The 27,102-nt window shown below is 39.0% G+C and overlaps 1 protein-coding gene across 4 annotated transcripts in view; it reads left to right on the top strand.

The window, feature by feature from the left end:
- The window catches only part of ALKBH8 (alkB homolog 8, tRNA methyltransferase), a 44,744-nt gene that overhangs the window by 3,078 nt on the left and 14,564 nt on the right, over positions 1-27,102 (top strand). For 2 of the 4 annotated variants that reach the window (XM_066175782.1, XM_066175781.1), the window contains exons 2-7: positions 1,874-2,014; positions 3,908-4,148; positions 5,219-5,350; positions 6,196-6,291; positions 7,631-7,735; positions 10,708-10,778. In XM_066175782.1, the coding sequence (XP_066031879.1) occupies positions 1,883-2,014; positions 3,908-4,148; positions 5,219-5,350; positions 6,196-6,291; positions 7,631-7,735; positions 10,708-10,778 (777 nt within the window). In that variant the 5' untranslated portion in view covers positions 1,874-1,882. Of the gene's footprint in view, positions 1-949; positions 1,034-1,873; positions 2,015-3,907; positions 4,149-5,218; positions 5,351-6,195; positions 6,292-7,630; positions 7,736-10,707; positions 10,779-27,102 lie in introns of those variants that run through there. The other 2 variants (XM_066175780.1, XM_066175779.1) reach the window with 2 other exon arrangements.

Below are 27,102 nucleotides of genomic sequence, written 5' to 3'. Positions count from 1 at the left end.
CTAATGGTGGTAGGATGGATTTTGGTGCTGAATAGTTTATTAAACGTTTTTTGGTTTTGAGAGGTTTTTTTGGTCAGGCTCGGATATAAATGTGGTCTTTATATGGTCAGATTTGTGTAAAAACTTGAATAATGCCAGGAGGTCAGGGTTCAAACTGTTACAGCCTTGCATGTGCCACCTCAAACTTGACAGCAGGCATCTGAAACCATATGAGGAGACAATTGTTGATGCCCACCATGCCAGTAACTTCCTACATTTCTTGGAATTGTTGTTGATTAAGGGTTTCAATTCATTTAAGACCCTGTAAAATTGTGTTTGAGAATGGAAGAAGAATGAACTAGTAAGTGGAAAGGAAGGGCAAAAGACTGAGTCTTATTGGACAGCTCCTTTATCCTGCTCCTTTTTGGAGGATTAGCATCTTTTATTTCCACAGAGTGCTTCTGTCTTTCTGATTCTCTTTAAAGATTTTTCTTATGCAGTTCAGTTAAAAGTTATGCAGGTTGATGATGGTAATGCTTCAGCAATCACAGGGAATATATACTTACAGCTCCTGTGCAACACTTCAATATTTTATAACAATTTTACTAGCATATCAGTGCTTGTTTAAAACAAAATTTTTGCTTGGTCATTCAACACAAAGTTGCAGCAAATACTAATATGAGGGGTTTTTTTACCTGTACCATTTTTTCTGGTACCTTGTCATATTATCATGGTTGTGTCTGTAGTTTAGGTATTGAGGAGCAGCTCTGCAGTCATGCAAGCCAGAAGGCATGCAAGTGGATGAGTGACTGTTGGGGTAGGTGACAGAGTTAAATGATTACATATAAGGGTAATTTGCCTAGTTTTGTTTTGTTTTTTTCCTTAAAAATAACTGAAAGAAAGCCATTTTTTGACCGGAAGAGAAGATGGAAGGATTGTTGTCAGGTTGCTGATCATAGAAGAATGGAACAGGACAGACAACTGCAGTTGGATTGTCCAGCTGTACTGTTAGAAGGATTTTTGGCAAAGAAGAGAAGATACCTCTAAAATACAGGTGAGGGATTATGTTATAGGGAGAGATAAAGTCAAGCTGCATCAATGTTTGGGAGCTCTGTCATAATCTTATGTGAGATCTGGACTCCTCCCTGGGATTTGAAGGAAGTAGGAAAAAGGAAGGAAAAGAATGTAGGCTCAGAGAAATGTGGGAAGTTACAGTATGATCTCAATATAGTGTTAGACCAAAAGTGGCAAAAGATCCAGCAAAACTTGGAGAATGCCAGTGACCTTTGAGTGCTCACTGGTTGGTAAATGCTGTGTTGCCATGCAATTCAGTAGTTAATATATATGTATATATATGTAGGTACACAGTTTTCTGTTCCTTCTCACAGCAGGACTGGGATTTGCATTAAGTTTGGGAGATGTGGTAAATGACGTGTGGAGCATCCTAGTTGGTTGCTCTAGGACATCGAAGTATTGCACATATTTTTCTTCTCTCAAGAAAGGCAAATGTCACACTTGGTTGCAATTAGGTAAAAGGAGCCAAACATTTCATCTCCAACTCAAACAGTTGGTGAGGCATGAGAATAACTGAGAAGCTGAGACAATACAAATCTCATGGCAGTTCCACACATAGTTTTTTTTTCATGTTCTGCTCTGGAGAGACTATAGAAAAAAGGAAATCAGCTGAAATTACTGTACGAAAACAGGTGGGGTAGACAGGTTAAAACTCACAAATGGATGTAGCGATACTGTGTCTGTGAATCAAGGAGTGAAGAAGAAGATGAAAAATGGGAAAATGAAATCAAGCATCATAGCAATCTTTTAAAGCTTTTTTTTTGGGACAGATCCTTTTCAAGCAGGACACTCACTATATGTTGTTACTTCTGCTTTCCAGAACAGCAGTATGGATGCTAAAACCAGTGAAGATAATTTGAAAGTCCAGAAAATGAAGAAGAAGGTATTGAGGAAGCAGGTCAGAGCTCAGCATACATTGATGAGACATGAAGGCATAAAGTGTGTCTCCCATGCCACACAGGTGACTGGTAGTTGTGATTTTGATGGTGCTGTTAAGATGCTGCTTATCTGTGTTCTCTTCTTACATGTATCTTGTGTAAAATGCAGTTCTTAAAAATGCACTTCCCGAGATGGAGGGTTTTCTGTGCTTCTTTGATTTCAAAGCAGAACTGTAGCAGTTTGGCGTCTGTGGAGAGGCTTTGATGGCCTTTGGATAAGGTTTTTTTAACCTTACTTGGGTTGAGGAGGAAGCATTGGAAATGCTATTGAACTAGATAAACTTTTCTTCTCTTTATCTGTGGTTTTCTTTTTTTTTTTCCCCTCAGGCTTTTCACTTTTGTACCTTTCTGTCCTCCGTAGTTCTCTGTCAAGTGTAATTTGTCTCATCTAAGCTCCTCATTAAAAACATGTCTATCTTGGAAATCCTTTCCATTTTGTTTTTTCCTCTAAACAAATTAAGGCTGTGGTTCTGTGGTAATTGAACTGGTTGGCTGACTTGTAGCTGTTTAAATGGGGACAGCTTTCTCCTTCCCTGCAGAAGAGACCTAGCAGAGAGCATCTTAGATTTTTGATTTGCAGTGTTCTACCACAGTAGAGTTCACCAGATCAGAGAATGACCTCACAGATACTCATGTAGCAAAAAGTGACAGGAACTTGCAGACAGAAAGGGAGGTTAGAGTTTCTAATTTCCCTCTCTCATTTATGAAGAAATACAATTGGCTTGAAACACTGTAGAGCAGAATAATTTACCCTATGCTTGTTCATCCTGATCCTGCAAATTCTTCCCATTCAAATATAGAAACATCGATTAGATCTTTATACATTTTTGTAATAAAATGTGGTTCAATTTTTGCTCAGATTCCACACTACATGGACAGATGTTAATGATTCAGCAGTCTTGTTTATATTGTAAACTCTTCAGAACAAAGACTGTGTTTTTCTAGTGTTGCTTGGAAATGGGTCTGTAATTTGGGACTTGTTCCCCTTGAAACTGTCCCAGGTATCAAATTATCCATCTAATCTATCCAAAGAGTAATTTTGGGGTCCAACAAGGTCCTTTTTGGTGACACAATATTTGAATAAGTGATATATGAAACAAAATCATAGTGCTAGTGATAGACTTGTGTAGGAATATAGAAGATACTTCCAGGCTTTGTGCAAGAGCCTGAGTATCTCTAAAGTACATCATCAGTTGCTGCATGTGCTGCAGTAGTTGTATAGTGGGGTCTTTGTAGATTAAATGAAAGGGGTGATTTGAGCCTCTGCCCGTCTTTCATACACATGAGTCTCTCCATCAAAACATTCTAGAAAAGAGCAGTAATCAATAATGAGGTAAACGTTGAATAACATGATCTGTAGTGGACAGCCTGATGCAGTGCTTAGAACAGATGTTAACAGAGCCTTCACAACAGGCAAAATCCCAGCAGTGCTCAGTGTATCATTATTTTTTTTTAATGACCCTCCTCTTTGGTTCTAAACCTCATTTTCTGGGTTTGTTTTGGTTTGGTTTTTTTTTTTTTTTAGAGAAGTGAAGTGCTCTCATTTGAAATAATTGAACACTTTTCCCAGCTGTTTCAGAAACCTCCAAAATTATGTGTCCCAGTGCCACTGTTTGCTTGCAGTATACTTGATGCACACATGCCACTTCAAAGTGTGCATTAACTGAGGAGGTGTTCCTGATAGAGATTGCAAGGCTTTCAGCCAGACTGTGTGCTGGGCAAGCAGAGCTTGCCTTAGCCTTGTATAACAAACTCCTGGAAATGTAAATATCTTGTCCAGAATACAAAAGAGTGCTCATGGGTTTAATTTTTCTTTATAGTGCTGTTCTCTCGGTAAAATGTTAGTTTTAAATGAACCAACAATAATCACTAATTCTTTTGTTTTGTTGTGTTTTTTTTAATCCTTTTTCAATTAGAGCCTGGTTATTGCCAATGCTGGTCTTGGTAATGGAATGAGTAGACAGCAGTTGCTCAGGATACTAGAAGAATATGGAGCAATGGAAACACTCTTTATGCCACCAAATAAACCATATTCATTTGTGAAATACAGGACAACAGAAGAAGCCAAGAAAGCCTTTAATGGCCTTAATGGAAAGGAAGTAACACTGGAAGACTGTGGCCAAAACATTGTTCTATACATTAATTTTGTGGAAAAAGGTACAGTTTTCCCCCTCTCCTATATATCCAGCTTTCTGCATACTGCTCCCCTTTGCTTTTACTTCCTGGGTTGTAAATACAGGTAAAAGCACACCAGTTTTTGTAGACACAGAGGATGAAAGCTAGAATCTGAGATTCAGGACCTAAAATAATCTTTGCTCTTTGTATTCCAGGTTAGGATACTCTAATTTCAACTCTATTGCTTGGAAGCAAAAGGGAAAAAAAGATTTGAGTAATTTTCTGACCATTCAGTACTGCACATGAAGTTTGTGTGATTAAGGAGTCTAGAGAATCTTTGGACAGTTTATTGGATTTCTAATGTGTCCTTAGTCTAGCAATCTCTGTCTCAGCTCCAAGAAGAAAAATACGCACAGTGAAATTTCTCTCTTTTTTTTCCCCCTTCTCCCCAGTACTATTTTTTTTTTTTTGACTGATTATAAGCTGTTTACTACAAGAAATGTTGCTCTTCCTGTGAGCGTTCATAGCGTCCAGCAGAAAGGGTACCTGGTGTTGGTCTGTGCATTCTGCCAGCAAATAGCTTTTCTGAGCTCTTAGGGTAGCAAACTGGATGTCCCAACATCAGTGATGTTTCATGTTCACCTAGGTATTGTTCTGTACTCTACATTGGTACATATTTGATTACAGAGTACTCTCTATGAAAGCAATCTGCTGCTATGGTAAATCAATAAAATTCTGCAAAACTAAAATAAAATTCAGGTAGAACCTTGAAGTGATTGGGAAATTCTGTTTACCATTATTTTTACAGGAAAACCACAAGGGAGTTTTGTGTTTGAATAGTGTAAAATCTTGTTCGTCTTATGCAGTAAAATTTTTAGAAGGTGCTTGAATGATGCAGAACTCAGACCTTACCCTGTTTTGTCATGGCAAAAAGGGATCATTCATTATCCAGATAAGACCACAATAAGGACTCCATTGTATCATTAAATATTTCTATGATTCTATTTTCAGCTGTACTATATTCTCATACAAAGTAATTATATCCCCATAGGGAACACAGGTTTTATTTTTTCTAAGGAATGACAAAATTCTCTTTTTTTCATATACCTCAGTTTCCTTGCAAAATGCTGTTCCTACAAGCTTGCCTCCAGGCTTAATGGTAATTGAAAAGATTATTTCTCCAGAGGAAGAAAGGAGAATGTTGGAAAGTATTGATTGGAAGGGAGATGGAGATACTCAGAATGGTGGGTACAGTTATAGGAATCCAGACATTCTATACTTTTAGACTGTTTTTTTTCCTGCAGTTTCAGGTTACAGGAAGTCTACATCTTAGTAAATGTATTGTCAGAAATGATTCTGTGTTTATTCTTAGCATTTTAGGAATTGGGTCTTATACTGCAAGTAATCAGCTCCTTGGGGCAAGAGATCTGAATTGATATTCTAGAATGGATTAACTTGAATAACAAACCTGCATCCAAAGACAAAGTCTTTTTTATGTGCTTGGCACAACACTGTTTGTAATTTGATGTCCAACTGAAGAGCCATGTCTTATATGAAAAAATAACTTAGTGAGGCATACATTCTGGATGCTTTCATGCTTTCACTTGAGCTTGTGGAGTTAAATCGTTCAGTAAATGAATTCTTGGAAAACACTTCAGAGTTCCTGTGTAAATTAGTTCTGTGGAGTAATGCAGAAGGTTATGTTGACCTTAGCTAATGTGTAACTCAGTGATTAATGCCAATGACGGATCTTGATGTATCTGTAGGGTGTTCATCAGGTGTAAATTCAGAGAGCAGGGCAAGAAAACAATGTGTTAAACTTGGCTCAAAAAAACCTGGTATTCCCTGCTTCTTGCATATACAAACCCACCATCCCTTTGACTCAAAACAGCAGTGAATGTGATGCGTGATGAATTACAAAAGATAATAAGCAGAAGTGTGTGCATGAAGAATGAGGGTCACATACACTGTTTTAACTGCTAGTTAAAGAATGTTTAGGCTTAACAAGTAGGATGGAATAGGGAAACATAGTAAATTGCCAGCAATGTTTCATGTAGTCTAATCTCACTTTAAAGTTGTGTTTTTACAGCCCAGAAGACTTTAAAGCATAGAAGAGTAAAGCATTTTGGATATGAGTTTCGCTATGATAACAATAATGTTGATAAAGACAAACCATTACCTGGAGGTGAGAACTTTCCTGTGCTTATTTTGCACTGATATTTGAACCATTATGTAAAGCCTTTAAGCCTCGCTCATTTATGACTGTGAGAGTCTGGTTAAAGAAGACCTTTGCTGTATTTTAAGCACACACAAAAGTGCTTCTGAATTTTGAGATTCATTCCAAATTATTGTTAGTGCTTTAAGCTTGTTGTCCACTCACTTGGAGCCAGAGGTTGCTGCCCTTTGTTGAGGTCTGGTCAAATAAGGCTTTTGGGATTGTAATTGTCATTCCTTTTTTAGCTTTTTCTTCCATAAAACAATTACGTGTTACAAATTGCATATTAATTTATTTGGGGGATGTGACGTATGTTGCTGTATATATTTATCTCAACCAGCTTGAAGCTTGCTGGATGCACACTGAAATAAAATTTCCTTTGCTCTGAAAGCAATTTTGTAAAGGTTTCAATAATTCATATTTGGAGTTGAAAGCTGTGAGTCAGAGCAAAGCAAGTGAGTCATCTTATAGACTTGGATGTAAAAATAGTAAAATAGGAGAGTTAAATTCCTGTAGGACTTGTAGGTGTTTAAGGTGATGCATATGTGCTGAGCTGGATGTAGCATGCAACAGAAGGATTTTGGTTATATTAAGGTTTTAACTGTGAAGCTATGTCATTGTAAGAGGATTGATATGTGAATTGTTTTCTAGTCTCACAGACTATTTTATGTGTGAGAAAAGCATAAACATTTCTTGTGAGAAAACAAGAATAAAAACCAGTAGATTCATGAAAGGGACAGTAGTAATATATTTGTTGGTGTTACCTTCAGCAGAATTTTTCAATCAATCCTTGGTGAAATAGCAAACCAATCCTTCAATGGAGGACTATACCTTCCATTCCTGTTCTAATACCAGCTTAACTTCAGCAGATTTTTTTGGTGATACTTAATCTAATTCAGTAACATTTATTCCAGGGAATAAATTTTTTAGAGAGCTCTCTGCACAACTGACTCTCTGCATAATAATTTTGCTTCTTGACTGCAATTTTTTTTATTGTAATTGGTGAAAACTTTACCTCTGATTTGATGTAGTTTTATTTATGCGTAGAGATACTACAGTTTACATTTGTAAGGAGTAGTCTGCTTCTGAATGCAGAGGCCTTAGAAGAGTGGCCTTTTTAATTTTGAGTTCTTAAAAATGTATTGGACTTGAAGATTAAGCCCCCAATTCTGATGTGTGTGTTAGCAGCAGATGCAGAGTAATCATCATTAAAGATGGATTTGCATGTATATGAAGCTAGCTATTTTCCTAGTTATATTTATTGTAAAAAGCTGTCCTGTCTTGTTTACAGTTCTGTTTCTATAACTAGGTCTTCCTGAAATTTGCAACCCATTCTTGGAGAAGTGCTTAAAGCAGGGATATATCAAACATAAACCTGATCAACTGACTGTAAATCAGTATGAGCCTGGACAAGGTAAGTTTATTTGTCCCTCAGAAATTTTGAGCTCTTTATTTTCTATAGTGGTTTAACCCTGGTAGATAACTAAGCACCATGCAGCTGCTCGCTCACTCACTCCCCTCACTGAGGTAGAGGAGAGAATTGGAAGATAAGTGAGGATATTCATGGGTTGAGATCAAGACAGTTTAGTAAGTTAGAAAAAAAAGCAAACAAAACAAAAGAAGACAAGTAATGCAAAAAAAAAATCCTTGGCCAATCAGTGGTCAGCCAGTCCCTGAGTAATGACATCCCTGGTAAACTTGACCCTTAGTGTTATTACTGATCATGATGTCATATGATCATATGGAGTATTCTTTTGGTCAGTTGTCCCAGCTGTGTCCCCTCCCAGCTTCTTGTGCACCCCCAGCTGACTTGCTGGCAGGGAAACATGAGAACCATAAAAGGCTGTGATGCTGTGTAAGCACTGCTCTGAAAGAGGTAAAACATCCATGTACTATCTACAGTTTTCATCACAAATCCAAAGCATAGCACCATACAGGCAACTGTGGAACAAATGAACTATATCCCAGCCAAGCCAGTACAACTTCACTAAAAAGCAGGAGAGTGTAGCATCTAACTGTGGAATGGTGTAGGGACAGGATTTAACCTACAGGATTTTTACACTTGCTTAGTGTATTTCCTCTGTGACCAGAGATGCTTTGAATCAAAACTAAAGTCTTAATACTGGTTTCTGCATGTGGGAACTTAGGTTCAGAAGTGCAGTTTTTGATACCACTATTATGGAAAAGGATGGTGTTTGAGTCCAAGGCCATGATTTGAAAACTAACTATAGGAATAAATAGTCATATTTAGTCTTCTAGTTAAGTGCATTTTTCCTCCTCCAAACTTGTATTGTGTCCTGTAATGTGCATGCAGTCTCTAGGAAATGGTTCTTGCTGTTAGTACATATGATGTTAGTGCATGTGATATATGGAGTCTTAAGTATGATGAAACAGTGTCTTATCTTAGAAATAAGGAATTAGTGTATTTTCGTAATTTTTCCCAAACTGGAGGCTTCTGAAGAAAAATAAGCTGCTAATCACACCTCTAGGGAATAAATCACGTGCTGTACTCTTTGCTGAGCTGAGTCATGAAGGTTAAGTATCTGGCTTGCTTTCCAGGGTGAGTATCTCATTTGTCCTTAGGAAGAAAGAACAATGGCTTTACTCTCAGAATTAGTGTCTGACAGCTATTACAGTGTCTGCTGAACAAGGGTCTGAAAAGCTGATCCTATTTGTTTGTGTATCTGACAATCTGTTAAATTGATCTAATTGTGTACTACTGGCTGGGACACTGAGGAGATTAGTTAGATTTGTAGATTTCTATAAAGAATGGAAGCAGGTTTTTTTTGAAAAATTAAACAAAAACCCAAGCCCAAAGCAAAATACCCTTTCTTAAGTGCAAATCATTATGATATGATTGAGCACCGAGTGCAGTCAGATTAATACTGTCTGCATCTTGGTTCTGAGCCATTTTTTCACTGGAAATGATACTTCAAATTTTAGAAAGTGAGTTATGGCTATGAGTATCTAAGCTGGAGGGGCCACACATAAGATACATTAAATGAGATGGGTAAATCAGTGTGGTCATGGTCAAATTATGGGTGACAGTGAGGAGAACTGTCAGTGTTCGCCTGCTGCACAGTGAATTGCACAGATTTCTGTGGGCCTCTTAAAGCAGAGTCTCAGTGCTTTGAACCGAGGCCAGATTATGAGCTGTAACAAACAGGTATCTGTCCTTGGTTTTCAAGTCTCACTGATTTTCTGTCAGATTAAATGGTGGTCTCATAAAACACTTGTATTGTTTTCACTGTAACTAATGGATCTCAGAATATTTACATCTAGATGTAAATTCTGCTGTATAATAAGAGTGCTTCATAGAGCTGACTGACACTTTAGAAAAAATTGTTTTCAACTCAGGAATTCTCTACAGAGCCCAAAATGAATTTGGGTAGAATTTTTAATAAACAAATAAAACTGTTTCAGTTTGGACAGTGTAGGAATGACTCTGTCTGCCTCAGCCTCCAATGGATCAGAGGAGGGCAGTTGCAGTTCTCCCAGGCTGTCTGCTGTTCTCCCTTGCTCCACTGCTGACTGACTGCTGACTGCCGTTCCCCACCATGTGGTGAGATCTTGCTGTGGCATGCTGCACGCTGCTGTTCTAGCACTTGGCGTTAAAATGTGTGACACAAGCTGCAGGGATTGCCAGTTTCTTTCCAATTAGCAGATGTGAAAGAGAAATCTAAACAAACCCTAAAAACTGACTGTCCTTTTGGCAATTCTCAGTTATGTGTGTGTACTCATACATGCACTGGCAGATGTATTTCCCAGGGGTTAGCCTGGCAGTGATGTGTGTTGCCTGGAAAGTGCAAAGCAGAGGCAGGACTTGATCCTAGCAGTGCCTGGCTCAGAGGTAGTACGTCCTAATGCTGAAGCTGAAACCCTTAATGCAGTCATTTGCTTAGGAAATAGAGGGATTTGAGATTACTCTTCTGTGAAGGGAGTGAGGAAGAAATGTACGATCGTGGATGAACTAAAGCTCAAAATTACCATATGTACCATAACTGTTGGTGCTTTGGGCTAAACTGTCTACAAGGAGAGCCAAGTGCTTGAGCTGCTCTCTGCAGCAGGGAGAGCATTTGGAGTCATCCAGGAGTGAGCGAGGCCTTGGAGTAACCTGAACTATGTTCTAGTATTTCCACTGATTATACAAGACACTTAGGTTAATTGAGTCCATCTAATCTGGGTGTGTAAATAAGACAATTGTCCTGAATTCTTACAGAAGGCAATGCCCTTTTTTATGATAAGTTTTGTTTGTTCAACCATATATATTTCAGTTTTCTATATGGATGTCCATAGAAATAGAGCTTTCTTATGGAGATAGCATTCTCTTACTGTTGTTACTATTATTATATTGACTTTTTTGTTGTTTGTTTTTTTTTAAAACAGGAATTCCCCCTCATACTGATACACATTCTGCTTTTGAAGATGAAATAATCTCTCTCAGTTTGGGAGCTGAGGTAAACTTAATGTTTGTATGTGGTCTGATGCTTTACTGAGAAGTTCCATTTTTATATTGATTTTTCACGGTGTCTGTCCACATTCGTCCAAACTTGATATCAAGTATGAAAGGTGGTGTGATATACTAATTAAATGAGGAACTGCAATACAGAGTTGTCAGTGGAAGATTTGCCAGTGATACCAAGGATTTTTAAATCTTGGCATCCAGGTCTCCAGTGACCTTCCTTCAACTTTATTTCATGCTTTAATTTCGCATATTCTGCCTCAGTACTGCAGCCCTGGGCTTTCTTGTCCTTTCCATTTCAATGAAAAGGCTGACTGTCACAGGTGCTCTGTTGCTTCATTGATGTAACACCGAAAGCAGTGCATTTCTAGATTTTTGTATTTCAGCATACCTTTGTGATGGTCTCAGAGATGGCCAAAAGCACATGTGATTTTAATCACATGAAAAATACAAACCTTTCTGGGAAGTGGACTGCTGGGAGCATTTTGAAGTTGTAAAAGGTTGGAATGTGTACATTTCAACCACGCACAACAGCCAGACTGAGACCATTTCTGGATATTTCAGGTGTAGGTGTTGGATGACAGCCTGTTAGGTATCTCACAAATTTCAGTTCCTTTTCTTAATGGGCCATAAATACACTTTTCATGTGCAGGCAATCAAAGCACAGATGTAATAAAACAAGCCAGTGGCCCATGAAATGCTGCATTATTTGTGGCTTTTCTCTCTTCATCTGATCTTAAAATAAAAATATCAGTTGTAGTAATATTTTAGGAGTGAAGCCCTCTTCTCTATTCCCATTAAATCCTACCATGGGCAAAATTTACACGCTCTGTTAATAAATAATTGGACCTACACATACAGCATCAGCCTTTGGTGTCTTTCTCTTCTTCTCTTTGTTTTTCTCTCTGTCGGATGACTTTTTTCCTACCTGAATACATTGGGCTGCAGTGTGGTGGAAAACATGCATAAAGCCATGTGTCGTGTCCTTTCTTTGTTATCCTCAACAGTAAATGCGCACATTTACATAAAAAGTTCCATGAAGAAATAACCTTGCAACCCAGCTGGATTTGTATTCTATTTTGGAAATTGGCAGACAGTTCAGAGGAAAAAAAGGAAGCGGAATGCCTCATTATCCTGAGTAATGGGAAGAGCATTTCTTTCAATTGCTTATATGCTTGTCCCTCCAGGATCTGAGTTATGCAGATTGTGATAATTAATAACTACAATAAATGCTTTGGCTTATGGAAAAGAAGTCTGGCAGAACAGAGGACTAAAAACAAACACCCTACTAGCCTGGTCACTTAATTATCACCACAGATTCTCAAACTTCTTACATCGTCTTCACAGGCACAGAGAACTGTTTAGATTGGAGGCAATCTCTTAAGGTCATGTAGCCCAAGGTCCTGCTTAAGTAGGGTCAGCAAAAGTATGTTGTCCAAGACTGTGTCTGGTTGTGTTTTGAATATGTATGCAGATGGAGACTCCGGAACCTCTGTAGGAAATCTTCTGCAGTATTTGACCTCTGTCACAGTAAAAATCCAAACTGTTGGTTTGTGTTCTGGTGGAATGGCATGGGGTTTAAATTGTGCCCATTGTTTCTTGTCCTGTTGGTGGACATTGCGGTTCCTTCTTCATTTCTTCCATTCAGTTATTTATACACATGAATAAGAGCCATCTTACCTGACCCTGAACCATCTGTTGTCCAGGCTGATCAGTCTCAACCCTCTCAGCATTCCCTTATGTAAAGATACTCCTTAATAATCTTTATGGCCCTGTCCTGGACTTGCTCCCATAAATCCGTTGCATTTTTGTAGTGGGCAGCCCACTAGTGATGTTCCTCCAACTGCACTTTGTGCCACTGCCATTTTCAGTGGTACCTTGCAACCTTAACTCACCTTACTGAGGATCAGTCTTTTCCTCAGTGGGGAATGAGTTTATCCAGTAACAAAGCACTCTGTACTCTTTTGTTAGAGGAATCACTGTAAGTTTATAATTTGTTTCTGAAAACGTAATTTATGTTGAAAAAGCCTAGTTATTGGCATGTATGTTCATTTTAAATATAAACAAATAATTTTGAGAAATAAAGGCATGATTCTTCACAACACTGCATTTGTCTTGCATCAGATAATCTACAGTGATCCAGGTTCTTATGCCTGTGTGAAATGAGGTGGAAATGTAGGTGTGAGATCCTCTTTCCTATCTTAGTCTCATGAAACAGCTTTATCAAGAGGCACAGAGTGACCAAGTGGTTGCCCTAGTTGGTGCAAATTCATCGTGTTTTGAGGAGTTTACAAGATGGATTAAACTTGTTTTGCAGGAGGAAAATCTCATTATTGCTTTGCACTTCTGCCTAGCTTTTAAAACCTACTGAATAGTTAGAGGGCAAAGCAGTGAGAGGTGATTTGTCTTGTCCTATAATACTTCAGGAAAAGTGGGGGTCTTAGGCTAATCATTCCTGTTTGTAACCCATTTTTTTGCCATCTCCTGGGAAATTGTAGAATAAAATGAGACTTCTAGAATGTCCTGTGGGCTTGTAATTGCATTTTATAAATCACCACATTTGCCATGTCTTCGTAGGAGCCAATACACTGAAAATATAAGTGAATATCAATTTCAGTGCTCTGTTATTGAATGCAACTTTATTTTATTCAGAAATTGTCATACTAGGAAAGACAAGGCGATGTGTTAAATTTAGGTGAGCAATCTTTTATTAAGCTTAATGACAAATCATGTTCTGTGTCCGTGAATTTGAACAAAGTACTGCAGAACAGTGATCCGTCCTTTCTGTTGAGAATTTTGGTTTTATTTCAGTTAGGTGTTATTTTCAGTGCCTCCATTTGGTGTCTCTAAAGATATGCAGTTTTACAGTATTTCATCTTAGAAGCCTGGCCAAGTTTGCAGCTGTCTCAAAAGAATCCTAATTTTAAAGCCTGTGTCAAATTTCTCTTTGGAGGTTTGCAGCAGGAGCTTGATCAATACTGAGATTTCTGTTTCTCCACTTTTCCTAATTTGTCATTTTATATGCTGCTGTGTAAGCCTTGATTCATTAAAACTTTAGAAATACAGAGGTAGCATTTCTGTTATGAGCTAAGTAGTGCTATGAACGTATGCAGCCCATAGAAGAATTTTCCCATCCCAGCTACAAGTCTTACTTCCAGTCTAAAGTTACCCACACCCTGCAGTCCCTCCTCATCATCTCTGCCCTGCTGTGTCCAAGACTGCAGTGGGACACCCACTGTGCCCTGCCAGAGAGCAAAGCACAGTCCTAGTTTGTTCAGAAGGGCTGTTGGGTTGGCACAGTATCCTGATTTATGTTGCTGTGTCCCATTTTCCTAAGATGCAGCCCCAGGCTTGTCATTCTGTTCTCCTTAGCTCTGCTTTTCCTTGACTTACTCTGCTTCCTGTGCCTTGGGCTGGCAGAAGGCTGGTGCAAACACTGAGAACTGCTCTGTGATGCTGTCTAGGCCCCGACCTAATGTCTGAGGAAGGAAAGCTTTAGGGATGTCAGCCAGATTTGTGGCTCAGGGTTAAAGAGGGGGGGCATGTATGGGTCATCCTTGACCTCTGCCTAGCTTCTGTTCATCTGAACACATTCATCATCTCTTAGCCTGTGGATCTTAAGTGCTTTGATCTATAGAGAAAACCTGTGACTCTCCTGAGCCTTGAAAGCAGAGCAATGTTTCAAAGAAAAGCTTCACCAGACCTTTTGAGCAACCTTTGAGTATGGTCATTCTAGAACTGATAGAATCTGGTGTGCTGCTTCTATTCATTTCTCAGTCTGATGATTGACCCTTTTTCTGGCGCTTTTGCTTCTTACCTGTTGATCTATTTCCAATCTGTTTTGGCTAACAAACAGAAACCTGTAGCTGGTATAGCAGCAGCTGTTTCTGTAATAGCTGAGAGATTTTATGAGCAGCCTTTAGAAAGTCTAGACTGTACCCAGCCTTTGACAGTTAGCAGCTGTTTTATGTCTTGCATGAGCTTTAATAAGATAGGCAGGCACTGGATATTGCTGTGTGGTCCAGCTCTTAGTCTGCTTATCTCAGTTAGTTGCTAATTCCATTAAATTTGCTGTTTACATATATATTGCTTTAATTTTCTTGTAAGGGAAGACAGAAAGCATCTTACCTATTTAAAGAATTGCTATGGTAGTGACTATACCAAAGGATTTTTTTCTTTGTCTATGCTGGCAGGATGATGGTAGTAGGTGAAATAATAGTAATAGTTGTCAATATATAAAAAGAGATTGCATTGGCAGAATCAAATTGTCTCTGAACCCAAATGGAAGATGTTAATTTTGATCACTACAACCTAATGCTGAGTTTAGATGTTTGTTCAGATTAGGCAGGATTCCTCAAGCTCAGTGATGTGGTTTTGCAATCTGCAAGACAGGTGCAACTCAAGAAACATGTCTAACAGTCATGGATTTTATTGGTTCCTGAAGAATAGCAACTTGCAGTGGTTCTAGCTGGAAATCCAAATGGACTTTGTTTATAATTGTATGCCAAGTTTAGTTGATTTATTCCATTTAAAGTGGTATTTCATTCTTGAAAACTAATGAGGAGCTGCTCCCTGTGAAAGCTGTGCTGAGCACTACAAGTTAAATGCATCAGGCTTCATAAATCTGTCTTTCCTGTTTGCATTTGCTCTTTATAGATGTGTCCTGTATGTTTCTTTTTGTCCATGTCATATCATGATGGACTGTTACTGAACTTGGATGAGATACAGGAACCACCAAAATCAAGGGAGAATTTCCTTTTAATGTAATTGAACATTGAAAAATGCCCTCTGAGATAAGCAAGAAAGTCTGCAGCATCTTCATGGGAATACTTACAGCAGTCTAACTGCCTCTTTTGGGAAAGGTGAAACATGCTGTTTTAAGTTTTTATTTCTGTGCCGGATGTCTCTTCCCCATTTGCATACAGGATTCTGTTCACAGATCCCAACACTGCTGATGTTTGCACCTGATGAGTTATTTTAACCTTTGGAAGGATCCTGAAAGCCCAGTTTTCATGTGAACTGTTGGGGGGGGAACCTGTGCTGCAGTAAAAAAAAAACCTCCTTGGTTGTTGATAGGCTAACTCCTGTTTTAGCCAAGGGTAACAAGAGCAAGGCACCCACTGTGCAATTAATGCAGACAAGCATTTGTTTCCCAAGCACTGTAGAATCTGCTAATCAATTTCAATTTGTGTTGAGATGGTACAAGAAGAGCATTCTGTCAGAATTGCCCCCAGAACAATGATTTGATAGCATTATATCTCTAAGAGCTTTCTCTGATATCTTCTTAGCTACTTGGGAAGAACAAAATCAAAGCTAAGCTATGACAAAGCCATATTTCAAAGTTTTGTATGGAAAAATATGCTTTTTTGCTCCCCTTTTATATTGGTGAGACATTACAGTTTCCAGCTGCCTCTTTGTCTGAGGCTGGGCATTTCCTGCCAGTGGGCCAATACCAGGTAAATAGTTCTGCAAAGGTTGGTCTCATGTTTGCCTTCTGTTGGATTTATAGCAGCCTGCATTTCTCTCCACAAAAGGAAGAAGACATCCCCCATGGCTTTCCAGAAAGCTCTTCCCCTCTATGCAAAGCCTAGTAACTCCTACTTCAGTGCTGAGGAAGGAAGGCACCCTGTGATTTGATTGATGTGGGATCTCTGATCTGCAGAATGTGCTGTGACTTGCTGATCTATTTCTCCTGGGTCTGCTAGAGTGGGAAGTCGCCTTACTCCATTCTCTGTAGTGATTTTGTTTCCTGTTCATGGTCCATTATTTTGGCTACTGAGGGGGAAGGCAGAGCTGCAGCTCCTCCTGGTTCTTACCAGTTTGCATTCTTCACAGTCAGTTGGTTATTCTTTTTAGCATCCTGTGTTTTGTTTGAGCTGTTTAGTGTTGAGAAAGGGTTGTGGGAAGAATGTCTTCTTTGTCTCCTGAACTCCTCTGGGCAGTGTATCCAAAGTGAATGTGGAGAGATAAAAGAAACTGCAATTAGGAAGAATTTGAAAATGAAATCCACTCAATATCACATAGAAAAATACATAGAGATGCTATAAAGAATGTCATGTGGTTCCAGTTATTTTTGTGTGATTATGAGAAAACTCCTACTGTGACTGAAATACTTTTTAAAATGTTTGCAGTCTACAGTATGGCTTATGATTTTCTGATTGGGGTCATAACTGCTAAATAATGAAGGAAAACTTCCACTTAATTCCTTTACCAACTTGATTCTGTTTTAATGGAACCTGTTGTCTCCAGGCTCTTTTCTGTTTCTGTAGTGTGCTTATTTTGTATGCTGAGGCAGCACCATTTCATTTTCAATTCTCAGACATCTGGCTATTAAGGTGCTACCGTGACACACAAATACAGATACTGAATTTTTCAGTGGAAGTAAATGTACTCTCTAAAAAGTCTTTCTATTCCATAGCTTTTGCTACATATTTCTAATTGGTTTTCATGTGGTAGGAAAAATGTAGATAGGTAAGAGTCTTGGGAAAAACATTATATTGTAGTGTACAGTACCACTCATTTTAAATTAAAAGCTTTTTTTTTTTTTCCTCCTCTTTTGCACTTCATGTCTCCCATGTATCCTTCACTATGATACATGAACCATTCTTCTGTGGTGGTGAGATGAATTAACTATTTAAATATGAAGTTTCTATTTATTCCAGTGAATAAAATACAGTTATTGTAATAAAAGAAAAGAAGCATCAGATAGGAGACCATCAAAAGCAGTGTGGTCAACAGGCTGAGGGAGGGGATTCTCCCCCTCAACTCTGCTCTCATGAGACCCTTCCTGTAGTGCTGCATCCAGCTCTGGGACTGCCAACATAAGCAGGACAAGAACCTTTTGGAGAGAGTCTGGAAGAGGATCCTGAAATTGATGAGAGAGCTGCAGCTTCTGCTGTGAAGACAGGATGAGAAAGTTTGGATTGCTCAGCCTGAAGAAGAGAGGACTCTGGGGAGTTTTCCAGAACTTAAAAGGGGCCTATAGAAAAGTTGGACAGGTATTTCTTACCAGGGAGTATAGTGACAAAATGTGGATTAATGGTTTGATACTGAAAGAGTGTAGATTTAGATTAGATATTAGGGATAAATTCTTTACCACGAGGGTGGTGAGACACTAGAAGTTATGAATGCCCCATCAGAAGGGTTGAACTCACGGAAGGATTCGAGGCCATGCTGGATAGGGCTTTGAGCTGGTGTAGTGGAATGTGTCCCTGCTCCTGGCAGTGGCTCTTAAGGTCACTTCCAAACCAAGCCATTCTATGATTCTATGAAAACTAACAGAGCATTTGAATTTACATTTTAATTGGTATTTTTATGGCTGAAATTGTTTTTGAGTCAGGATTTGAGTTGTCATTCTTGAAATATAGATCAGTTTTTTAGTAGAAACCTCTCTGTTACTTTTTCGTGGTTACCAATTTCTTATTTTTTTAAGGATTTTTTAATTTTGTCAAGAGGTTAATCAGTGGAAGTTACTTTAATCCCCCATGTTATTTTTAGAAGGTCAAGTACTTGCTGCATGAAATGGAATCCTGGTGTCTGCCACCAATTAAAAGCAAACAGGCTGAACTGGAGCCTTAAAAAGTTATCTTTAGCTGTTGCATTTCAATTGTACTTCAGTTTTGGAATTCGATAAGGAAATCTAATTTCACTAGCCTTTGATGTCATCTCTGTTGTCATAGGAGCTTATTTTAAGACTGTGGCAAATTTCATGTAGAAATGCCTAGTCAGTCAATAATAATAATAATAATCATCACAAGTAGCTTTATAAGCAAAGAAGCAAGCTTAACTTGTTAAGCTCCTGCTGTGGTGTATTGTCTCTCTTGGCTTTGGACAGGGCTTTGTAATAGCAGTACGTGTAGCACATGGGGTTTGAAGTCTGTCTGCATTTATGCTATCTGAGAATAAATTTATAAATACATGTATAAATATATAAAATATATATTTATGTATAACATATATAAATATATATATATATAAAAATACATTTATACTTTACATCTCAGTATTTTGCATGCTGTAATGTTCTGTTTCTGTTTTTCTTACAAGCTGTGTTTTGGGAGGAGATTCTCCACAGAGCTCTTGTTGCAGTAGAGTTGAACTTTTGCTGAGGAGCTGGCAATTTTGAGCAGTTAAAGTGTGCTGGAGCTGTCAGGCCTGTGGTGCTGATACACTTGACAGAAAGATTCTGTCGGTGGGAGAGTTGTGCCCTTGGCAGAGAAGCAAGTAGGCAGGCAGCCTGTTAGTGCTGCCCAGGGGCAGTGCAGGGAAAGCCCTGGTCTCCTCTCTTCTGGGGCAGCAGAGGAATGGTTGGAGGAAACCACGACTGATGGTGCAGCGGAAAGCAGAAAACTGGACACTTCGCAGTCCTTTGGGAGGTGTTCTTGTTCCTTCTGCCCTTCCTGTTCGTGCCTGCATCTCTGCCATGTGTGTTCACACAGTCAGTTGTAAGTTCAGGGCCAGATGTTGAGGCCCTGGTTAGAGCCCTTTTGTGTAACTTTGGCTGCATTATGAGAAGACAGTCATTGTGCTGATGAAGCAGATGGAGGGAATGACAGAAGAAAGAGGTGACATTGTTTATGATGAAAATCAGCAGTGTTGGAATACTGCCTATCCAAATTTCAGAATGTGTTTTTCCTTTATGGTTGTTTTCCCTGCTTTGAAATAGCATGCAAATGTCAGATGTGTGGGACCTCTTTGGGGTGAAACATAGCAATTGAGTAACTGATAAAAAAGTTTTCTTCAAATGATTTTAAAGAAGTGTCGTCATGTCATGCAGTACTTTGAATTATACTTTATGGCCACAGGAGATGTCATTAACTAAGAAGACGGCTTTCATTTGCTTTCATTAGTTCTTTGGGTTTTGTTTGGGTTTTTTGTTTTTTGTTTTTTTTTTTTTTTGGGGGGGGGGTTGAGGGTTACATGCTTTTGACTATTAAGGAATGAGGTTTTCTAATGTATGTAAGCAATTGCTTTAAATTCATGCCCAGATCTTTGTTCCTCAGTAGATTTCCCTTTTACAGTGAAGATGTAGAGGATTAAGAAACAGGCCATATGGTAGTTTCTATAGCAATAAATTAAAACCCATGTCTTGTCAGCCCTTATGAGATATGATGCAAGAGTTAGTTTGGGAAGGCACTGTTTGCATGTCTTGTATCCTGGCAGTTCTCTTTCATTGTAATGATCTCTGGGACAGCTGTTAGATGCAGGTATGAGAAGGACTAGCTGACCTTTGTTTCAAACAGTGAGTACATAAATTCATCATTTCATCCCTTTGAATTACGGGTATTCAGCACCACACTGTTTCCATACTGCTTTCTCAGTATGTAGGGGCCAAGATTTTAGTGACGATAATGGTGCAGGAAGAGGTTTTAATTAAAGCAGAACTGTTTTAAACAGAGTTGAAGCATTTGCTGAATCCATACTTGGATGCCTTATTTAATAACTTGTTGTTGATGGTATTTAGTCCATGATTAAGACACTGAAATGTTAATGTTTACCAGTAGGTGTGAGCCTGTGCATTGCATGCCTGAGCTCCTCTGTAAGCAGTGGGGACTGAGTCAGTCCAGCCTATGGGGTAATTCAGCTCATGCTGAGTTAGGGATCTCTTGTTTAATTTCATAAGTTTCAGTTCCCTAATAGGTTGTTTTAAAATCTAAGGCCAAATGTAGATCTTCATATTGAGCTGATTTGCCTGTTTCCACCCTAGACTTAAAGTTAGCCTGAATTTCTGTACTACAGCACTGCAAGCAGAAAGCTGAGACCTGCAGAGGAGAATAAGCTTTTATGAGCAATCCCAATGTTTGTAGAGAGTGAGGGAAGATGGTTTTCCACAATTTAGGCTGATGAACATGCAACATGTTTTACCCATGCCTTGAAATACACTGAACTGCAAGGACTTGGGCTATTTTACAACAGCTGGTGGGTCTGTGCCACACTAGTACTTGGTATGAGTCTACACTTGGAATGTAAATATTTCACGTCCTCTTTCCTGCAGATTACACTTACCTGTTTGATTCCATGTTTGGCTATATTACTCAGCCAAAGCCTGGATTTTGCTGTATCAATTATTGTTTATATGGCATGGAGGCTTTATTCACTGTTCCTGACATTGCTTCTGCTGTAGAAAACTTGCGATTTAAGCCTGTAATTGTTGATGACAGGATGATAAATGTACAGATAGTAAAATTACAGTTGAAGGGAGTCCTGCTTATGTGTATTTGCAACCTCAGTAATGTGAGAGTTGTGTGTATTTCCACAGATATTGGTAAACAATCGGTGGTTTAGAAAAGTGAGATGTGCTTTTTGAATACTGAAGTGTTTCCCTTTCTACTTAGATATTGAAAATCTCTTGAGAACTTTTCTAAATGTTTGGAAGAATTACAGATGCACCACAGATATGCCACAGCATCACGAAGACCATGTGCTACCACATTTAGGATCCTCTAAATATCATACTTGCATATAAATTTGTGCTTATTACAGAACAGCTGTGTCTGTGTTGTAAGGACTTGTTCAGTGGTTTCTTGATGGACATTTGGTACAGTATCAGACATGTGAATAAGGAGCATTTTCTTTCAGGAGTAATACATTAAGTGCAAGTCTGAGAAGATGTAATTGAGGACACAGAACTGCTTTCTTACGATGTCTGGGCTTTACATCTTAACAGACTGAGCCCTCTGGAGGCCATCAGGGTCAGGATGAGTAGTAGTCCTCCTGTGCTCTTCTATTGAACTGTACTCCTTTAGAAAGCAAGTGATGCAAAACCTTGGAAAGTTTCTTTTCTTTGGAAAGGAGGATGAAGGATTTGGTGCATTTCTCCCCTGGTTGGGTGCAATTCCCTGTACGTCAGTGTAGTAGCACCCATGGATGTGAGGAAAGATGCATGACTGAAAGAATGGAAAATACTACAGAAGAGGCTAAGTCAGTAAAAGAAATTAAATGAAGACTAACAGCATTAGCCTGTTGCTTTCTGTGTACTAAAAGAGTTTAAACTGAGAGCTAGGGAGGCAATTTATTAAAGGATGAAGATGAAATGTTAGTGAGAATGAATAAATTGTTTCTTGTTGAGAACTTGACAGGGTCTTTGTCTCTGGATTTATAACAGGATATCAAGTTTTTGTGCTTTGGTTAGATAGCATTTTCCAGAAAGGAGAGATCTATACCTACTGGGGGGGGGGGGGGGGGCGGGGGAGAGAGAGAGAGGCTGTGATAATGCAATTATTACCTTTTACTGTAGGGATTGAAAGCCTTTTATATACAAGTCTAATATTCAGCATTGAGTTTTAGCACAGGTAATGATTTGGGAAGATGCAAAGACCACAGGTAATGTGCTTACGTACAAAAGAAACTTGATACTTTTAGGGGCAGTAGGAACTGACATATTTAAAGGCTTTTGAAACACGGGGTCAGCTTGAGAAGACATATGAGTGAAGCACAAAAAACTGTAGCAGCTGTGAGTGATCTTGGAGTGTGAACAGCAGCAGTCAGAAGTTGGTGGGATGGTGCCAGAAGTACCACCAGCGTCCCAACCTCTGCCAAGGCTGGGCAGAGCAGCCGCCTCGCTGGACATCACAAAGAGCTGCCATCTAGCTTAGTGAGGTGACTGATAATTTCTAATAACTTGGAGTTGGTGAACGTCCAGAGAGGAATTCCTGTGTACAAAAGGAGAGTGGTATATATTCCAGCTAGCTAGAACAAGGCTTGCAGAGGATTAGAAGTTGCTCCATCTGAGTGTGGTTAGCTTGAAAATTACAGTAGTTTTTCTCTTCTTGTGCACTACCAGAATCTTTTAGACAGAGGCCAGACAATAAGGGAATTTGTATCATGGAGTCAATGGCATACAGAATAACTTGAAGAGTTACTGGTGTGCTGTTCAGTGCACTCAACTCCGGGGGCTTATTAAGAAAATTATAACAAGGTGGGACCTCAGATATAAAAGAATGAAGTGCTGTCCATATATTGAAATACATTTTAAACACTCATATGCTAGACTTTGATTAAGAAGAAGAAATGCATAGATATTTAAAATGACACAGAGAATTCAAGAAGATAGTAACATGTTGCATGGATGGAAAACTGAACACAATTTTTGAAGAAAGAAAGCCTAGTAAGTATATTAAAGCATCTGAGTAACATCACCATAGTGCCTAAGTGAATAAACAGACTTAGCAAGAGATGGTGTGCTTTGGTGTAGATCTGGTATGGGGGAGGCCTGCACATGTGTTGAGAGATTTTTGAGAAAGGCAGTACTGAAATAGTTCATCGTCACGATTCTCAATGCTGCACTCGTTTCTGAAGTATGGCCAGAGAACATGATACACGATGTAAATATCTGCATATATTACATAAGGTAAATTTGCTGTGATGTAGTTTATTCAGGAAAGATAATCCTAATTTAAAATTAATTTTTTTCCTCTTAAAATTCGGCATTTTCTGAATCCCAAATTTTGGAATTTAGCACGGTTTTTGCAGTGAAAGGTGCTGTATGTTACCAGTTAATTGTCTTGGTCCTGTGTGAGCCAGCAGGCTCTTGTCTTTGCATAGAGCCCCACTGTGTTGTTCAAGCTCCATGTGTGGGCTTTAAGCCTCTCAGCTGTCTTTGAAGTAGACATCCTTTTCCATTTGTTTTACTTGTGGGAAACTGTTATGTAGGCTGATAATCTGTCTTTGCTCTCTGAAAATTCAGTAAATAATGTCAGAGACTTGAGAAGCATTCCACATTGTACTTTTTTTAGCTTTAGAGTATGTTTCGTCTAAGGTAGTCTATTAACATCAAATACAAATTGCATCAGACAAACCTTAGAAAAATAATTGTCAATCCCCACTGTAGCTGTGAATTTCTTATTGGCATTGTCCTTATAACTCTTGCATTATTTCTGTATTGCCTTTGAATCTTTACTTGTTTGATAGACCAGTCATTCACCTTCCTCCTCCTACTCTTTCACAAAGTACAGCACCACTGCAGTGACAGGTGGTGCAGACTTCTGCACCTTGAGGTGTTAAGGAAAAGATACTTTATTCCCTTCTACTTCTGGATTATTTTCTGATTTTTGCACTTTGCCATATTTTATGCCACAGGAACAATGTTCATGATGTGGGTGTCTCTTTGCTTTGACGTTTAGCCATCCTTGAAAGCTGTTTACTGCTTCATGTGCTCCCTTGTCATGAACACTCTCTCTTTAATAACTTGGCATCATGACAAGTTATTTAAAACCACAAGTAGATATTAGCTGTTTGTTTCTTTTAAGATTTTTTTGCCAAATTCAGAGACACACTTTTTCCATAGTAGAAGGAAAAATGGTAAAATTATATAGCACCCACTGTTATTATTTTTTGATTGTAATCCTTGGATGATGCACCATGAGCTAGCTGGAAATTTGATCTTTATTGACTCTGCCATCTAAGAGAACAAAGAAAACAGGTGAAAACAAAAATAGTAATTGGAAATAGCTCCTGTGGAGCAAAGCTGTCATGAAGCAGATTGATTCAGCAGTGGCAAAGTTGCTTTATTGATTGTAAGTCCTTAGTAAATTAAAAAGAGGACCAAATGCGTTAATCTTCTGCATGCGTGCGTGTTTGACAGTGGCAATTGAGAATGCTCTGCCAGCATAAAGACACATAGAGAAGTGTGGGAATGTTATCTGCTTCAGTCAGTAACAGGCTTGCCAGAGATAAGAACAGAGTTCTTTGGAAATCCTTCTGGGTTGAATATTCTTTACTGTGCTGTAAACAAAGGAGAGAAGACCTACTGCTTGGATTTTTAAGCATTCAGGAGCAATTAATCAAGGTAAAGGAATGAAGCATAGGAATTGCAATAATTTTCTTCAGATGTTCCTTAAATCTTATTCTCTGTCTCAATTGCAATGTCAAATTTGTTGTTAATATATCAGTGCAAAACCATAATACATTCTAGCTGAGGACCTTAGTCTGCTTCATAAACAAAAGTCATTTTGGATTTGGATTTTTGACTCTTTTAATTACTGCTAATTACTTGATGTCATTGCCCATTTGCAACTAAATTAATCTTTTATTTATATCTTCCTTCCCAAATCATCACAGCTTCTCATAAGGATGAAATTCAGTTAGATGGGGAGCAGCTACACAAAGTGAGATTATAGTAGAGAAGCTTTCCCTTACCAGAAAAGCAGGGAGCAGGAACAGAGCTGGGATTCTGTTCCGGTGAGAACTAGATGTTACCAAGATAAATTATTGCTTTTCAGCCTCAAATTCTGCACCATCAGAAATTTTGTTTCATGTATTTGTTGTTGGCTTAGTGTAGTTGAAATTCAGCCAGGAGAACATGCTCTCCTCATCACTATTTTCCTGCCACTGGTGCCAATGGGTAGTTTTGTGGCCTCTCATTCCCATCATGTCACCCGCCTATGGAGCACTCTGAACCTCTTTTGTTTCGGATGCACAGTTGTTTACAGGACAGGGTTTGAGGAGTACCTCCTATGAAGAGACACACAGGGTCACACAGATGATGGGAAAAAGGAATTGGAGATGAATGAGGTAAAACAGCAGAAAAGAACAACAGCTGGAGATACTGCTGTTTCCCACTACTTCATATGGAGTCACCAGCTTGGCCTGCAGAAGTGAAAGGGAACAAGGTCCTCTTTTGGGCCCTGGAGGGAGATTGGAACTGGAAATGCAGGGGACCCATTAGAGGTCTCCCCATTGATTCATGGATAAAGTGCAGTTCTTTAATATCATCTGCAAGAACAAAGCTTTGTAGTTACTACTGACTCAGAAAGAGGACCAGTGGGGTAATGGGGCACTTCCAGGAAGGAATTTGGACATTCTTGTGTTCAGTTTATTATGCCATACTGCTGAAGAACCTGGACTCTATCTTGTCCCCTCACATCTGTCCCCAGCAGCAGTGAGCCGGAGAGGCAAAAGACAGACTGAGGCATGATCTCACCCATTTCATCCTACCACTTCACTCCCCATTTCCTTCCATGCTTTTTCTTTCTTCACTTGCTGGTCCTGATTAGTTCTCTTCTGCTTTATTTACCTTGGCAGATAGCTGCTTCTTTTTACAGAGACTGGCTGCTACTTGTGCTTTACAGGACAGCACCCCCATCAGATTTGTAAAGCCTACTGTATTTTCTCCTTCTTCACCCCTTGCTTCTTTGAGGTTTCCTAGAAGAAATTGCCAAGTCCAAAGGGAAGGAGTACAGTAGCCAGTGGCTGCCATTTATCTGTTTGCGTAGCTACTGAAACGTTTCATGATCATTAATCAGAGCTTATAGTTACGCTTTATTACTCTTCCCTAGTATCTCTCTACCCCTTTCAACCCCACTGTTTGTCACCCTTGTCACATTTTGCCATAAATTTAGATAGCCCAACAGGAGAGGCTGTGTCATTCTATCTGAGTGGTAGTGCAACATAAATAATTTTTTCCCTAAAAATGCAAATGCCATTGTGCTTTGCTTCAGTGTGCACAACATTAAATCGTAATTGTTGTTAGTGGCAATTTGTAGTGTTTAAGAGTCTTGCTTATGTCATGCTGGGGTTTTGTGCTGAATGACTGATTGTTGCACCACTGTTTTTTCTTTGTTAAACGTGTCTGTACGCAGAAGGAGAACTGTCTAATTTGTTTCAATCTGGCATACTGGAGTAAGTCTGCTTTTAAATTGCATGCTTAGTAGGTTACAAATCAGATGGCAGCATTTTCATGGTGCTAATTCTCCAGTGTACCAGGAACTGCTGACTTGAATAGGTTTTGACCACTTTTCTTTTTCAGTAAGTCTTCTGTAAGTCATTTGGCTTGCTTAAATGACCTGCTCCTTATTTTCCACAGCAAGAGTTTCTCTCATTTGGGAAATGTAAAAGGATAACATTTCTAGCCCAAGCAGAAGCAAAATGTACCACTGCCATCTGGGCTGTGAAACTGGAATAAAGCTAAAAGTGTTACCTCAGTAAATTGCTGTGGCTGGAAGCCAAATGGCAGATAATAAAAGGATGGTCTGGTAGTTGGCATGTTAGTCAGGGTCTTGGGATGTGCTTGCTGTGCTTCAAATGTCCAAGAATATGGGCAGGTTGGAAATTACTTCTCTTACCTAATACTGCTTATCTGAATGTTACGTATCTACTGAACTCATTGTCTCAGCTCATCCACTGTGAATGGATTGGCAGCTCCAGAGGGCATTAGGGTCATTCCACATCACTTAGCTCTACATTTTACACTAGGATGAATAACCCTGTGGAGAAATTTGTCTCTCTGCGTAGACATCACAAAAAGACAGTAGCTGATGGCCTTAGTCCTGGTACATAACTTTCAGATGCCTGAGATACAGCAAATGAGTCCTCTCTTCCTC

This window comes from Chamaea fasciata, unplaced genomic scaffold (genome assembly GCF_029207755.1).
Source record: "Chamaea fasciata isolate MVZ Bird 193981 ecotype frontalis unplaced genomic scaffold, bChaFas1.0.hap1 SCAF_2, whole genome shotgun sequence".
Taxonomy (NCBI): Eukaryota; Metazoa; Chordata; class Aves; order Passeriformes; family Sylviidae; genus Chamaea; species Chamaea fasciata.
Note: the sequence above shows the minus strand (reverse complement) of the source record. Positions and strands in the feature narration are given on the sequence as shown.